Source organism: Eptesicus fuscus, chromosome 20 (assembly GCF_027574615.1).
Source record: "Eptesicus fuscus isolate TK198812 chromosome 20, DD_ASM_mEF_20220401, whole genome shotgun sequence".
Lineage (NCBI taxonomy): Eukaryota > Metazoa > Chordata > Mammalia > Chiroptera > Vespertilionidae > Eptesicus > Eptesicus fuscus.
Genome location: NC_072492.1, coordinates 11,209,461 through 11,225,549, shown reverse-complemented (window position 1 = coordinate 11,225,549; position 16,089 = coordinate 11,209,461). Strand labels below are relative to the sequence as shown.

Sequence of the window (16,089 nt, the reverse complement as noted above, 5' to 3'; positions counted from 1 at the left end):
AGGGCCGTGTTTATTTCAGCGTCCAGGTCTTCACCCCGGTACTTGCGCCTTTGTAAAGCTCCTGTTGAATGGCGAAGACGTCTGGCGGCGGAGAAATCAGAACCAATTAGGAGCGGAGGAGCGGAGCAGTGGGGGGTGGGGCTGGGGGGGGCGGTACTAGAGGATTTGCGTCACGGATTGGCCCACTTTCCAAGTTGATCGCCTCTTCTAACACCCCCTCCCTCCTCCGGCCGATTTCCAAAGATCCAGGTCCCCAAGCAAGTTCCGCCCCTTTCCCCACAGGCTCCTCCTTTTCAGCTTTAAACCAGGCCCACACCCAAAAATAGGCGACCCCACGGACACCCAAGCCCCACCCATCTCCATTGAACCCCGCCCACTGTCCATATGGCTCCGCCTCCAGGCCCGCAGGCCCCGCCTTCTTCACATGAGGCCCCGCCCCTTTTAGTTCTCCCCACCGCCACCAGCCGCGAGAGCCCCGAGGATGGGAGATCTGGGTGGATGTCTCCATCCTGCCCCGATCCGCTTCGTCCATGCGTCGGTCTGTCCACTCCCGCCCTCCTCCACCGTTTCCAATCCCCCACACTCTGGAGGGCGGGCGGGCGGGCGGGCGGGTGCGAGCGAGGGGTGTGCGCCGCTCTCTCTGCAGGGGGCGGGGGAGGCGGCCGCGCGGTGACGCGCGGGGCTGCTGCGGCTGCTCCGCCGACGGATCATCACTCTCGGGCTGGGATGGACGCGGGGCGGGCGGGCCCTGGCGCGCGGAGCCGGGAGTCCGGGCCTCGCGGCTGCTGAGCGTCCCCCGAAATCTCCCCCTTACCCCCCCTTTCCCTTCTAGGAGCAGTGCTGACCCCCGCCCCGGGGTTCCAGACTCCACTCCCGCCTTCCTCTGACTCCCCGGACCTCCCACTCCCGCCCGCCCTCGGGATCGACTAGATCCCTCCCTCTCCCCGAGGATTCCGGCTGGATCTCTGCCCCTGCACCGCGGATCCTGCTCTCCCGGGCTTCGGGCCCCTGGGGATTGCGGTGGACTCCTCCTCCCGCACCCGATTCCTTAGGATCCTCCGCCTGTACCACCTTCTGGTCCCTCGAAGCCGGCCCACGGAGCCAGTGGATCCTCAATCCAGTCTTGTCCCGTAGCCTCCTCCTCACTCTACTGTCCCCACTGCGGGGTTCCCTGTTCTCGGGTTCCTCCTGACCCCATCCCCTCCCCTCCCCGGGGATCGACTGGATCCCGGCCCCGCCCCCTGGGGCTGGGGCGATCCCCCTCCCCCGCTGGGTGAGGCGCTGCGGGCGGGGGCTGGGCCTGCGGGACCGCGGGGGCTCAGAGGCCGCCGCCCCCTACTCGGAGCCCTGGATGGAGGCACCACGGCCCCAGGGCTGAGCCAGGTAGGAGCTAAGCCGGGCCGGGCGGAGGGGACTGCGTGGCGGTCCACTGGGGTCTCCCACTCCCCATCTCGTTCTGCGCCTGGTTTCCCCCAGCCTGCCGTGTCTGCTTGTCTCCGCCTAGGGATGCTCTCCCGTGTCTCTCCGTCTCAGTCTCTTTGTCTCTGCCTCTCTCCAGCCCATGAATGATCCTTTGAATGGGCCCACAGACCCCGTGTGTTCCCATCTCCCCCTCCCCCTCCTCCCCTTCCCGGCCAAGCCATTTTCCCCCACTGCAGGAAGAGGGGGGGGCTGCGGCCTGAGCCCCTATCCCTCAACTCTTCCCGGCTGGGGGAGTCAGGCCTGGGCAGGAATGGAGAGAGCAAGGCAGAGAGATAGGAAGGGAGGGGGGCAAGATGTGGCAGACAGAAAGGAGAGAAGAGGAGAGGAAATGGGGGAGACAGAGATGGGGAAAGAGGAGAAGGAGAGAGAAATAGAAAAGGCTTGAGGGAGAAATTTGGGGAAGGGATTTGAAGGAGAGAGGAAAATGAGAAACACTAAGGAGGGAGGTAGAGAAGAGAGTGATGAAAAAAGACTGAGGGTGAGAGACTGAAGACCAGAGCTGGAGCAGTCTGGACGAGGCTGGGAAAGATGCTCGGAGGGAGTGCTATGGAGAGGAAAGAGATGGGGGGGGGGGGCAGAGGGAGGGAAGCAGGGAGAGAAGCTGGCAGGGAGAAGGCCGGGGGCCCAAAGTGCCTTAAGGGAGGAGGGGTGGCAGGCAGATAGACGGAGTTAGTAGGAGGGGGAGGGGGTGGCAAGGCCATGGAAGCCGAGCCCAGCCTGGCCTGGGCAGAGGAGACCCTGAGGGAGCCAGCCCCAAGCCCCCTCTAGGTGATGGGGGGACGGGAGCTTTAGAGGAACTGACGAGGGGGAGGGCATGACTAGGTGTGTGTGGTGAGGATTCCTGTGTCCTCATCTCTGGAATAAATTGACACCTGCAGAGAGCCACCCGCGGGCTGGCGCCTGGCTCTGAAAACCCCGCGTCAGCAAACAGCTCTGGCAGCTGGGGGGCGGGGGGGTGCTGAAATGACCCTTCAGTCTGATCTCTTCCCTTGTCCTGCTCCTGCTGCCCTGAGCACTCAGGCTTCAGAGCAGCATCTGTGGGGGACTGGCAAGGGGAAGGGGAGGTGAATAGCTGAGGTGGGATGAGAAGAAAGCCTAGGTTTGCCCCCAGGACATGGGTCAAAATGCCACGCGTGAAAGAAGTGCCTGTAGTACTAGGCTGTTCAAGACTGGGGGGCGGGGGGGGGGGCAGTCAGTGGGTGCATGTGATGCCCTCCAAACCCACCTCAGCACCCCTTCTACCCAGCCAGAGGCCTGGTCACTAGGACTAGGTTCTGATTGGCCAACAAGGGCCAAGAGGCGGGTCCTTTAGGGTTCTTTAATGCCCCCAATCTTCTGCTCCCCTCAACATATATACTTCTTCCTCTGTGCTAAGGTTTAGGGGAACTCTAGCATTCTGATTCCTGCCTCTGCCCTCATGCCCAGAATGGACCCCACAACCAAGCCAGTCCATTACCCTCTTCCTCCAGACCCGAACCCGCCCCCCCCCCCCCCCAGGGTTAAAGCTGCAGCCCGTTGCCGAGGTAACATTGCGGGGCAGCATCCCTGTCGCTGGGCAACCGGCTGCAGGATCACGCATCTGTCCCTGGATTTGCCCCCACTCCATCATCCCCTCCCTATTCTAGCCCCTGCCTCAAGGCATCTTAACTTCTGAGGGAAGAAATGGAGAGAGCCTGGGGGAAAGGACCCCCTTCCCCCCCACTGATGCACAAATGCCTAGGGAATGGGATGCTGAAGGGAGGCAGGTGCTGGGCTTGTGCAGTCCCAAGAAAGGTGGGGAGTCTGGCCTGGGGTGGGGGTCCAGTGCCATGAAATCACAGCTCAGGAGTAATTAACACGTCTAAACAAACCCTCCACTTCCTGCTAATTAATGACTTGGTATTTTTATTCTCTCTTCCTTGTCTGTCTCATCCCTCCCAGGGAGGTGGGAAGTGGGACTCCTGGGCCCCCAGGAGAGCCTCCCGGTTGGGGTAAAGCAGCTGGAAGGAGGCAGGCGGGGTCTGGGGAGCTGCCAGTCCTTCCCCTCTGCTTGTGTCCTGAACTTTTACCACATCTTGACCTTACCCCAGCCTCAGACTTTTCTATCTGGGTCCCTGCTGATGGAGGGGGTTTTTAGGGTGGGGAGAAGTGCTGGGGGGCCTGAGGGTGGAAGAGGGGGGTCAACCAGTCTGAATTCCAAGTCACTAATCACTTGTCTCTTCTGTTTCCCCATTCCTTTCTGTCTGCCCCTCTCCCCTTCCCTTCTTCCACCTCTCCTGTGTATTTTCCGTCTGTCTGTCTGTCTGTATCTTGCATACCCTCTCCCTTCAACCCACAGGTCCAGCCTGCATTCACCTTCTCCCTCTTCCTTCCCCTTCCCCACCCCTTGCCCCCTCCATGGAAAGGAACAGACCCCTTCTCTGTCCAGTCTAACCCAGGTCCCTTTCCACGCCCCTTCTCCCTCCTTTCCCACCCCCTCCTCCCTCCTGGGGCGAGGGGGGGCCTCCCTCCCTCTCCCCCCCCTTCTCTCTCTCTCCGAGGGGGGGGTCCCGGGGAGGGAGGGGGGGTCCCCCTATCAGCATGTGGCTCCTGGCGCTGTGGCTGGTGGGGCTGGTGGGGGCTCAACGCGGGGGAGGGGGTCCCGGAGGTGGTTCCCCAGGTGGCCCTGGCCTGGGCCTCAGCAGCCTCGGGGAGGAGCGCTTCCCAGTGGTGAACACGGCCTACGGGCGAGTGCGAGGCGTGCGACGTGAGCTCAACAACGAGATCCTGGGCCCAGTTGTGCAGTTCTTGGGCGTGCCCTACGCCACCCCACCCCTGGGCGCCCGCCGCTTCCAGCCGCCAGAGGCCCCAGCCTCGTGGCCTGGCGTGCGCAACGCCACCACCCTGCCGCCCGCCTGCCCGCAGAACCTGCACGGCGCGCTGCCCGCTATCATGCTGCCTGTGTGGTTCACGGACAACTTGGAGGCAGCCGCCACCTACGTGCAGAACCAGAGCGAGGACTGCCTGTACCTCAACCTCTACGTGCCCACCGAGGACGGTAAGGGCGCGGGCGCCAGGCCGGGCATTCCGTGGACACCGCCCCCAAACACACATGCAGAACCTCAGGCACTGGCACAGTCCGGGGTGGGAGCTGGGCTTTGTGGAGACAGGGAGCCGACAGCGTATCCCTGCCTGCTCTGCATGCCCTCCCGGGTGGGTGGGTGCCGGCTGACCTGTCCCAGGAATGACTCCCATATGGGCAGCCCCCCCAGGAGTCACTGTGCCCATAGAGAGCCAGTGGTAAAGTCAGCAGGCACTGGGCTGGGCTTACCCTCCCCGACCCCACAGAGGAAGCACCCGTCACCCTGCCTAGGCACCCTTTCCAGCTCTGCCCCACCTCCCCCCACCCCCACCCCCAGGCCTGGACTTGTCCCTGGCTTGTCCACTTTAGCAACACCTATCCCGCGAGGACAGCATAGACCCCTCCTTCCCCCCAGACCGGTACTGCAGACTTCCATCTGTCACATCACGTCCAGAGCCCCTGCCTACGCTGAGCGCCTCTTCTTCTCAGGATGCTATGTCCTGACTCCCAGACCACCCTGAGGATCAGGGAAACTCCTGGCCAAGGGCCTCTCCACTCACAGCACAGCCCACCACCCTCAGAACATCTTCCCTGCCCTTCACCTCGCTGTCTTGTCAATAAGCTCTCGGCTCACTACAGCTCTGCTCACAGTCCCCCTGGACAGTCTCCGCCTGCCCGCCCGCAGCACACTGAGGTTAACAGAGTATCTTTCAGAGAGCCTTCCAGCTGTCCACAACAAAGGCAATCAGCAGAACTCCAGCCACCTCCACAGACCATCCTCACAGCCCATGTTACCCTTCTCACACCCATGTCACTACTCCAAAATACCCCACCCCTCAACAGAGACCATCCACTCCTACCACACCCCCATAGGCATTTTCCAACAACTGTACACATAGGTCTGGTACCAGGAACCCCTCTAAGTACACCCTACACCCAACACCCCCATATCATGTACTCAAGTCCCTCAACGGATCAGGGATCTCAACTACTCAACAGTCAGGTCATGTACCCAACCAACCTACACACTGACCGTGTCTATCAGGGGAGGGGACATCTGGCCCATGAAATCACTTGGTCTGGCCCTGTCAAGGCATCAGGGGTGAGTTAATGAAATGTCTGACCAAATAGAGCAGGCTAATTTTTAAGTTAATAATTTTGTATGGCCTGTGAGTGATGTGATAAATGTCCACATGGCCCTTGGCAGAAAAAAGGTTCCCCACCCCAAGTATGTGTTCCAACACCCTACAAACTACAATTCCCAACCCCTTCACACAGCACACACCCCGACACATCTCTAATTGTGTTTCCCATCACACACCTGTGGCTCCCAATCTCCCTGGACATAGATCGTGGGTCTAGTAACACCCAGACAGAGATCGATCTTTATCCCAGAAACACTGCACCTGGGCCATGTGCTCCTCCAGGCCACTCAGACCACAGCCCCTGTACCCACAGTCCTCTCAGGCCAACCTCAGAACACCTCATGTCCCTCAACCAACACATGTCCTTTCCAACAACTTTATGAGCCATCTACCCTATATTGCTCATACCAACCCTACCACCCTAACTACCGATATAAACCATGCCTCGTAGTAACCCAAACACACAATGCATAGAAGTATCATTCACTCTGGTCTCATCCAGATTCCAGGCACCCTAACAGAACACTTACTGAACACGCTCTGCGTGAGAACCATCCACTCCACCTTCTTCTGCCGCCCATGGACTACTCACCCCAACCAGTACTCTCCGATGGATTCTTCACCCCAGTGCTTCCACACAGACTATCCATCTCAACACTCCCCGTTCGTGGACTGTCCACTCCCACATCTTCATATGGGCTGTCCAACCCATGTCCTCCCCAGTGGGTGGGCTCATCACCCCCCATGTGAAACACCCATCCGACACTTCCCGCCAATGGACTACCTACTCCAACATCTCCATATGAATTACCCACCCTGCCCCACACCTTCTGTGTTTTTAACCCTCACTTACTGCCAACCCACTTGGGGCCTGACACATTCAGGTGATCTCACCGAATCTTCACACCAGCTGTGGAAGGAAGAGGTTGACTCAGGCACACACACAGACAACATGGACACTTGATATTCTCACGTACACGCCTGCCTTGCTGACTTCACCCCATTCTCATCCTGTCGCAGAGAACAGGCCCTGATCTTAATGGCTCCTCATGGGCCATTATTGCCAGTTTGGGAGAAGCCTTCCACAGGCTGGCCAGGGCCTTGCTGACCCATCCCTCCCTCTGTGGTTGAGGTGAAACCAGTCAGCCTGGGGAACCCCCTCAGGCCCCTGGGTTCCAAATCTCCACTGAGAGAAACCTGGAGCCAAACTTGGCCTCATCTGGGACCTCTCCTTGACAGTGGGCAAGGGGCACACTTTGTGCCTCCGAGCACTTCCTGGCACCTTATGTGTTAGGCTGGCTCAGGGCACTGTGTTTCCTGTTCCCTATTTGTGGACTGAACCCCTGCATTGGGGGAGGGGGCTTTTTGGCATTAATACAAGGTTTGATGAGGGGCGAGTGCCCCTGGTGGGAAATTTACCATTTGGGGGGAGAGCAGGCCTGGGTAGGGGATGAGGTTTTGCGGGGGAGGGGTACAGAGGGAAGAGGTGGAGTGGAGGGCAAGACCTGATGACCCCTTTCCCTGCTTTGCCCCACATTGGGGAGATGGGGTGAGAAGCCAGGCCTGTGAGTGCGGATGGAAGAGAAATGCTGGGGCTGAGAGGCTGGGTAGGTGGGCAGGCAGCCTTAGCTGACCTACCCACAGCCCTCCAGGCTGGTCCAGAGGGAAGCAGAGTCCTTTCTGCTGCAGCCCCTCCTCTCCACAGCCTTGGGGAGCAGGCAGGTGCTTGGCTGGCCCTGAAGAGGGTCTGCGTGAGTGGTGGCCACGTGGCACAGCTGGCCTTGGTCTCCAGGGCAGGCTTCCCCTCCCCTCCAACCTCACCTCTAACACAGTTTCATTTCCAGCAACTAGCCAACACACCGACAAGCCAAATCCTTTCCAGCCAAGTCAGTATGTCTTAAGACAGGCCTCAGCCCACTTAGGCACCGCGCCCCCCCCCGCCCCCGCCACCAAAACAAGCCTTTTCTTTGGGGCATGACTTTTTCCAGGGAGGGGAACAAAATTGGGTTGTAGAAACGTTTTTCTCTTTTCTTGGTTTCTTTTTCTTGCAAACAAATTTTGCTTTTTTTGGCTTATTTTTTCTGCCCCCCCATCCTCCCCTTTTCTGCGTTCTGTCCTCCCTTCCCCATCCACAACCTCCCCCGACCCCCATCTTTCCCCACAAAATTGTCCTTTTTTCTCTGTTTTGTGTTCCCGGTCTTAGGTCCGCTCACAAAAAAACGTGACGAGGCGACGCTCAATCCGCCAGACACAGGTAGATTTAAAAATCCCGCTGCTGCATGTGGTTGCTGATAAGAGGACGTTCACTCTCACGGCCCTGCCCCTAACTAAATGCCCCCACAGCCCTCAAGGCCCTCAGTTGTTCTCCCAACTAAAAACGAAAAAGAAAAGAAAAGAAAAATTTGTAATAATTGGAAAAAAGAATTATGAAAACTTCAAACGAAATTTGAACAATGTTGGACCCACTAGAAAACCTGCAAGAAAAGCTAAACATGGCGAAAACAAAATGAAAAAAGAAATTGGAATGTCAGAAAAAAATAAAACACCAAAGAATTGGATAAAATGTTTAGAGTTTGACAGAAATTTGGACTGTTTTGAAACTTGTGAAATGTAACATTTGAAAAAACAATTTAAATTTGAAGCAAAACATTTGGAAAAAAAAATTTAAGATGGCAAATTGATGACACAATTGAAACATCAGAAACCTGCTACAATTTCCAAAAGCCTGTCAGATGCAGAAAACGCAAACATTTGAAGCAAATTAAAGAATTTGGAAAATTTTGAAAACAGGGCCCAATATCTTGAAGTTTCACCACAAAATTTTGAAAAAAAAAAAAAAAATGCAAAGAACTTTTTTCTTTTTTTCTTTTTTTCCAAAAAACGGATCTTTTTTTTTTCTTCTTCTTGTTGAATCTGCCCCAAGAGCTTCTTGCTTTTTGGTTGTTGTTTTTTTCTTTCTTGATCCCGTTTTTTGTTGTGGGTTTTGAATTCTTGTTGCCCCAGCCCCCCTTCTTGCTCCTTCCCTTTCTGACTCCCCCTCCCCCCACTCGGGAGTGGAGGTGCTGGGTGGGGAAGAGGGGGGAGAACTAAGGACATTTAGGACAGGACTTGGACTCCAGCTTGAACTGCTGGAAGGCCACTGGAGGTTCAGGAACAAAGGGAAATTTGTGGAGGACACGGAGGGGGCACTGCCCAGCCAGGAGCTCCTGGCCAAAGTCAGGCAGGGGAGGTGGCAGAGAAGGTCCTGAGAGACAGGAGGCAGGAAGCTGTCTGTAGGGGGTGGAGGGAAGTGTCTTAGTGACCTGTTGACCCTCTGGCTAGAAGAAAGTTCCTAGCAGGATGCAGGAGGCTGGCAGGGCCACGGGGACCCACGGTGGAGGCCGGGCCTGGCTCTTGTTTGCCGAGTGCCTAGGCTCGTCAGAGATTGCAGGTGTCAAGAAAGAGGAAGGCCTGTGGGCCAGGGGTCACCCAGCCCTGGTGCTGGAATGAATCATGGAGGGGCTGCAGGGGAGGGTACTTCCTGTGTATGTAGCCTTGGGGACTGTGGTAAGTCCTCTCAGACTCCCCCTCCTCAGTCCAGTCTGGAGTGCCTCAAAGTCTACTACATGCAGCAGTGATGATGGGATCCTCTGGGGACGTGACAAGAGAAAGGGCTGGTGCAGAACCCAGGGCTCAGGCCAGTTTGCAGGGGTTCCGAGACTAGAGAGCGGCACCCTGGCTTCATTAAGCAGGCTCTTTCCCACCCTGCCTCCTTCTGCCATAGTAATTAGGCTGGGGGTTGCCATGGTGACTGGGGAGGTGACCTAGAAAGGAATTAGGGCGGGGAGGAGACCAAGCCCCCAGGGACCCTAGGGCCTGGCACCCCCTCATGGACAGCCTAGGCTACCATGTGGAGCTGAGGCCCAAGGCCTAAGTCTGAGAAAAGGCCAGGATCTCCCAGCATCCTTAGCTCCAGTGCCCGCCGTAGGAGCGCTCTCTTCCTAGGCACAGGAAGGAGATTTGCTGTGTGTGTGTGGGGAGGGGTCCCCTGCATCCAGATGCCCTGAGGAGGGCCACACCCCACCCCTGCCTCTGCTAGGCTTCCTGGAAGGTCTGCCAGGCTTTGGAAGAAGTGCGGTGGAGCAGACTGGCAGGAGATGGGGAGGGACCTTCTGCCAGAGCTAGCTGGGGCGGGAGGGAGGGGAATCCGGTCTTGCCCCCCAGGGATGGGAATGGCATGTCCCCTGAGCTCTGGGCTGGTCTTCAGCAGGCCTGGGAGCTGGGAGGAGCTGCTTCTGGTCTCACTGTGTCCTTGTCCCCCACTCCCGGCCCACCTGCCCACCCTTCCCCACGCAGATATCCGGGACTCTGGGAAGAAGCCGGTGATGCTGTTTCTGCACAGTGGCTCCTACATGGAGGGCACCGGGAACATGTTCGACGGCTCTGTCCTGGCCGCCTACGGCAACGTCATTGTAGCCACGCTCAACTACCGGCTTGGGGTGCTCGGTGAGGGAGGGCAGCCCAACCTAGGGAGTCTGGGAGGGGGGCCTGGCGGGTGGGGTCCTTTAAACCCAGCAGCAGCAAAACGGCTTCTGGGATGGGCTGCGCTGCCCAAATAAGGGACAAGGACACTGTAACACCCCCAGGTAGCCCCCTTTCTGCCTTCACCCCCAGGTTTCCTCAGCACTGGGGACCAGGCTGCAAAAGGCAACTACGGACTCCTGGACCAGATCCAGGCCCTGCGCTGGCTCAGTGAGAACATCGCCCACTTTGGGGGTGACCCCGAGCGCATCACCATCTTCGGGTCTGGGGCAGGCGCATCCTGCGTCAACCTTCTGATCCTCTCCCACCATTCGGAAGGTACCCGCAACCTCATCAGCCTGCCAGGCCCGCCCCCTTCCCCACACCCCTGAACCTGCCAGGTCCCCCTTCTCTCTTGGGTTGACACTGCCCAGCCTGAAGCTTGCCTGTCCCACCAGGGTTATTCCAGAAGGCCATTGCCCAGAGCGGCACTGCCATTTCCAGCTGGTCTGTCAACTATCAGCCGCTCAAATACACGCGGCTGCTGGCGGCCAAGGTGGGCTGTGACCGAGAGGACAGTGCTGAAGCTGTGGAGTGTCTGCGCCGGAAGCCTTCCCGGGAGCTGGTGGACCAGGACGTGCAGCCCGCCCGGTATGGGTATTGGTACGGGGGTGGGAGAGGGCCAGGGCCAGGTCTGCGCTCACCTTGCTGGTTCCAGGGAGGTTGAGGGTGAGAGGTGTCTGCAGGCATTTTACTTGGCAAAGGAGAGGTGGCTTCCGGCCCCTCTGGTGGCCCTGTCTTCTACTCTTGGAACCCTTCTCCCAGTTTGCACAGGGGGCCAGAAAGTGCTCCAGAGAAGACCTCCCCACGGGCCAAGTGCCCTGGAGGGTTCCTAGGAGGCGTTCACTAGGGAGCGGTGTCTTCAGGGCGGAGGCTCAGCAAGCTGTGAGCCCAGGGGAGGCCAGTGAGCTGGTGATGAGACCCTACCCTTCTCCCCAGCTACCACATCGCCTTCGGGCCCGTGGTGGACGGCGACGTCGTCCCCGATGACCCCGAGATCCTCATGCAGCAGGGAGAATTCCTGAATTACGACATGCTCATCGGTGTCAACCAAGGAGAGGGCCTCAAGTTCGTGGAGGACTCGGCAGAGAGCGAGGACGGTGTGTCCGCCAGCGCCTTTGACTTCACCGTCTCCAACTTTGTGGACAACCTGTATGGCTACCCGGAGGGCAAGGATGTGCTGCGGGAGACCATCAAGTTTATGTACACAGACTGGGCCGACCGGGACAACGGTGAGATGCGGCGCAAGACCCTGCTGGCCCTCTTTACTGATCACCAGTGGGTGGCGCCGGCCGTGGCCACCGCCAAGCTGCATGCCGACTACCAGTCCCCTGTCTACTTTTACACCTTCTACCACCACTGCCAGGCTGAGGGCCGGCCCGAGTGGGCAGACGCAGCGCACGGGGACGAGCTCCCCTACGTCTTTGGTGTGCCCATGGTGGGTGCCACCGACCTCTTCCCCTGCAATTTCTCTAAGAATGATGTCATGCTCAGCGCCGTGGTCATGACCTACTGGACCAACTTCGCCAAGACTGGGTGAGGGCCAGAGGGGCTGGGCGGGGCTCCATGCAGGCCAAGGCGCGCACACCTCCACCTCCAGCCCTTCTCCCTCTCACCCCCTCACCAGGCCATCCGTAATCGGCACTCTTGCCTTTTCAACTCAGACACCTGCTGGACACCTGCTCTGTGCCAGGCACTGAGTTGCGTGTTGGAGATTCAGCAGTTACACAGAGAGGTCCCTGTCCTTTCTGGGGTGGGCCCCCTTGGTGGCTTTGGCTCCATGTCTGTCTCTTCATCCCTCCCTTGCCTGGTCACCCTCTCTCTCTCTTCTCCCAGGGCTCTGCCCTCTGACGGCTCCCATCCATGTATGAGTATGCGTGAGCGTTTGCGTCTGTCTGTCTCTTTATTGCTGTCTCTGCATCTCTCACTCTTGAAAGCCATTGAGATCTCTCCCTTCCCCTTTGACCCGTTTGCTTCTTGTTGCTGATTTCACCCTGGCTGTCTTTCATGTGTCTGTGTCTTCCTGTTTCTACATGTCTCTGTCTCACTCAGTCTCAGCCTCTGCCTGCCTCTCTCACTGGCTATTTCTCTGTCTCTGCGTATCTCTGTCCCTCTGTCCTCATCTCTGTCTCCTTCCCTCCTTGTTTTTCTATGTCCCTGGCAATTTCTCTCTCTTTGTGTCCATCCCTGCCTCTCTCGTTTGCTCTGACTTTCCTCTGTTCCCCTGGCTCTCTGCATCTCTGCCTCCCTCCCCAGTCCCCCCCACCTTCGCACGCTGTTGGAGCCTCACCCTCACTCCTCCTTTCCCTGCCCTCCTGTGCCCACAGCGACCCCAACCAGCCGGTGCCGCAGGACACCAAGTTCATCCACACCAAGCCCAACCGCTTCGAGGAGGTGGTGTGGAGCAAGTTCAACAGCAAGGAGAAGCAGTACCTGCATATTGGCTTGAAGCCGCGCGTGCGTGACAACTATCGTGCCAACAAGGTGGCCTTCTGGCTGGAGCTGGTGCCCCACCTGCACAACCTGCACACGGAGATCTTCACCACCACCACGCGCCTGCCTCCCTATGCCACGCGCTGGCCGCCTCGCCCGCCGCCCGGCGCTCCGGGCACACGCCGGCCCCCAGCACCTGCCACGCTGCCGCCCGAGCCCGAGCCCGAGCCCGGCCCCAGGGCCTACGACCGCTTGCCTGGGGACTCCCGGGACTACTCCACGGAGCTGAGCGTCACCGTGGCTGTGGGCGCCTCCCTTCTCTTCCTCAACATCCTGGCCTTCGCGGCCCTCTACTACAAGCGGGACCGGCGGCAGGAGCTTCGGTGCCGGCGGCTCAGCCCCCCCGGGGGGTCAGGCTCCGGGGTGCCTGGTGGGGGCCCCCTGCTCCCTACCACCGGCCGAGAGCTGCCGCCAGAAGAGGAGCTGGTGTCACTGCAGCTGAAACGGGGTGGTGGCGTCGGGGCAGACCCTGCCGAGGCCCTTCGCCCCGCCTGCCCACCCGACTACACCCTGGCCCTGCGCCGGGCACCAGACGATGTGCCTCTCTTGGCCCCCGGGGCCCTGACCCTGCTGCCCAGTGGCCTGGGACCACCACCTCCCCCGCCGCCACCCTCCCTCCATCCGTTTGGGCCCTTCCCCCCGCCTCCTCCCACCGCTACCAGCCACAACAACACTCTACCCCACCCCCACTCCACTACCCGGGTATAGGGGACAGCTTGGGGGGCCTCCTCCCCAGCCCTCCCATCGGCAGGAAGGGCCACCGGAAGGCAGGGAGGAGGACCTGGAACAGGCTTTTCGGTCATGCGTGGAGGGACATTAGGCGGACACGGGTCTCCTCGCCAGGATGCGTGCTTTCCCGGGCACGGAGGCCCCTTTGCTTCTCCGGACCGGGGCCTTTGAACAACGGGAGGGGCGCTTGGTCCCCGCCGTCGGGACGCCAGCCTTCGGTGTGCGGAAGCGTGGGAGGATTCCCCACGTGGCGGTGTGCTTTCTCACAGGGGGGGTGTTTTCCCATGTGCAGGGTGAGGTTTTTTTGTGCCGCCCTGGACACATGTTGGCCCTCTCAAAGAATTTCTGCGGGGATTTGTACCCCAGAATCCTATTCCCTCATGCCTTCTCCCACCTCCTCTCTCCCCCCCCACCCCGTGGAGACCCTGGACGTGGTGTGTTCATGTACAGTGACCCTTGGCCACAGGATAACACAGGGTGGTTCTGGGAAGCAGCGAGGAAACCAGCCCCCTTCCCACGCCGCACCCCTCCGCCCTGGGGAAGCATGCGTTCCCCCGTGGCACAAGTCAGTGAAGCATGGTCTCCTGGGTGGGCCTCGCCTTCCACAGGCGACAGTCCCTGCAGGGGCGGGAGACCCGGGCAGCCTGTCCGCCCGGGAACTTGTCCCAAAGGTCCAGGGCACTCTGAGTGGAAACATGTTCTTGCATGTGGATGTGTGTTTTCCCATGCAGATGGTCCCTTCTCTCCAGTACTTCCCTGCATCCCCCAGGCCTCAGGCCCAGCACCTAGTTCCTCCTCACACAGCAGGTGGGAACAGACTTCAGGCTGACAGAAGCTGCAGGGGGTGCATAAACCCTGAGGGGAGAGCTCTGCTCCTCCCTCCCCCAGAGATGCGGAGTAGGGGGTCAGGGGCGTGGGACCTGCCTCCCATAGAGGCCATGCATGTTTGACCAAAGTCCTCACTGGGGTCTGAGGACAGCCTTTCCCTCAGTCCTCAGACCATTACTCATCTGTGCCAAACTGGGTAGGTGGGTTTGCCAAGGACTCCCCAGTCCTGGGCCGGAGTAGGTGAATGTGGGAGCAGGTGGGATACAGGAGGGGGGAAAGTGGCAACTATAGGGTCCTCCCTGTGTCTCTCTTGTATCCCCATCCCTCTGTGCCTCATCCCTCCCCCTGTGCCTCCGTTTCCTTTTCCCACACCCCTTCCTCCCTCTTTGAAGCCATCCCTGTGTCTCAGTGTCAAGCCAGCCCCTCCCCTCAGCTGCCCATTCCCTTTCTGTGACCTGCCCCCTCCTCCCTCAGCTGCCAGGGCTGAAGGAAAGGAGCCGTGGAGGGTGAGGGGAGGAGAGCCAGGGAGGAAGTCTTCATGGTTGGGGAGAGAAGGAGGTCAGCTCGCTGAGAATCAGATGGAGGGGGCAATGGGGGCCAGGTCTCGGTCAGACACCAGCCGGAAGGATTTGAAAGGACATGTGTAAGGTGACCGCCCAGAGGGGACCTGAGCCTACAGGGAAAGGAGCCTGGTCAGGAAGGGTTTTAAGGGACACCAGTGGAGGAGAGAATCCTTGCCTGCTGGCATTTTGGGGGTTGCTAGTGCCAAACTTGAGTTGGGGCTGGGGTGCTCTCTTCCGCTGACATCCGGATCCGGAATCCCTGGTCTTGGCTCCCCAGCACTTTGCCTCTTGACCATCCCTTCTCCCACCTCCACCCATGGGAACTTCTTTCCCACCCTCCTCCTGCCTGGTCTAGTTCCTTTCCAAACAGCCATGCCCTCCAAATGCTAGGGCCCTGGGCCCTGAACCCTATAGACAGATGTCTCACAAACTGGGGCATGGGAGAGGGGCTGGGGGACCCCATGATTCAGCCACGGACTCCAATGCCCAATCCCTCTCCCCAGACCAGTTCCCTGACAACCCCGTGTCCCTGCCCTTCGCAGCTCTGTACACATTTTTAAACCTGGCAAAAGATGAAGAGAATATTGTAAATATAAAGTTTAACTGTTGCTTGTGCCTGCTGTGATGTTAGGGGGTGGGGGCAGGGGGTTTTGAAGAAACAAGCCTTGGGGATGTGACTGCTGATGCGGGAGGTGTGTACCCACAGCCCTTTCCAGTGAATAGCTGAGGCCTATTCACTGAAGGGGAGTGGGTGCTGAGTAAGGTTGCCATGGTAATGGGGCTATTTAGGGAGGTAAGATGAGGACCCACCCTGGCCCGGTGGCTCAGTTAGTTGGAGCATTGTCCCATAGACCAAAAGGTTTCGGGTTCGATTCCTGGTCACATATCCAAGTTGTGGGTTTGATCCCTGATCCGGGTGTGTACAGGACACAACCGATGGATGTTTCTTTCTCTCTGAGTCTCTCAACATATCCTCAGATGAGCATTTAAAAAAAAAAAAAAAGATTAGGACCCGTGTCTGCAGAGGACTGCGCCTGGTGCAGAAAAGGGCCAAATGGGCTGATGGGCGCAGACACAGGCAGGCTGGAGGGCCTAGTTAGCTGGTCCAGGCAGCTGGCCACAGGAGAGGCATACAAGGTGCGGGGCTTGGCTTCTGCATGGTCTGGGCCCAGGACTCTCCCTCTTGGCACATTGTGAGGGAGAGCCCCAGCATCATTGTGACCCGCTTACCCCCAGGAGCCTCTGGGTC

At 59.0% G+C, this 16,089-nt stretch overlaps 1 protein-coding gene and 1 long non-coding RNA gene across 2 annotated transcripts; both read left to right on the top strand.

The window, feature by feature from the left end:
* Window positions 1-505: 505 nt before the first annotated feature.
* On the top strand, window positions 506-3,969 carry LOC129147374 (uncharacterized). Its single transcript, XR_008554751.1, has 3 exons — window positions 506-538; window positions 833-1,383; window positions 3,800-3,969. It is a non-coding gene; the product is annotated as an uncharacterized LOC129147374 (long non-coding RNA).
* Window positions 3,970-15,448, top strand: NLGN2 (neuroligin 2). Its single transcript, XM_008153530.3, has 7 exons — window positions 3,970-4,498; window positions 7,871-7,921; window positions 10,003-10,152; window positions 10,321-10,506; window positions 10,626-10,818; window positions 11,167-11,763; window positions 12,555-15,448. The coding sequence occupies exons 1-7, from the start codon at window positions 4,042-4,044 to the stop codon at window positions 13,426-13,428; spliced, it is 2,508 nt and encodes an 835-aa protein (XP_008151752.1). The 5' UTR covers window positions 3,970-4,041; the 3' UTR covers window positions 13,429-15,448.
* Window positions 15,449-16,089: the final 641 nt, after the last annotated feature.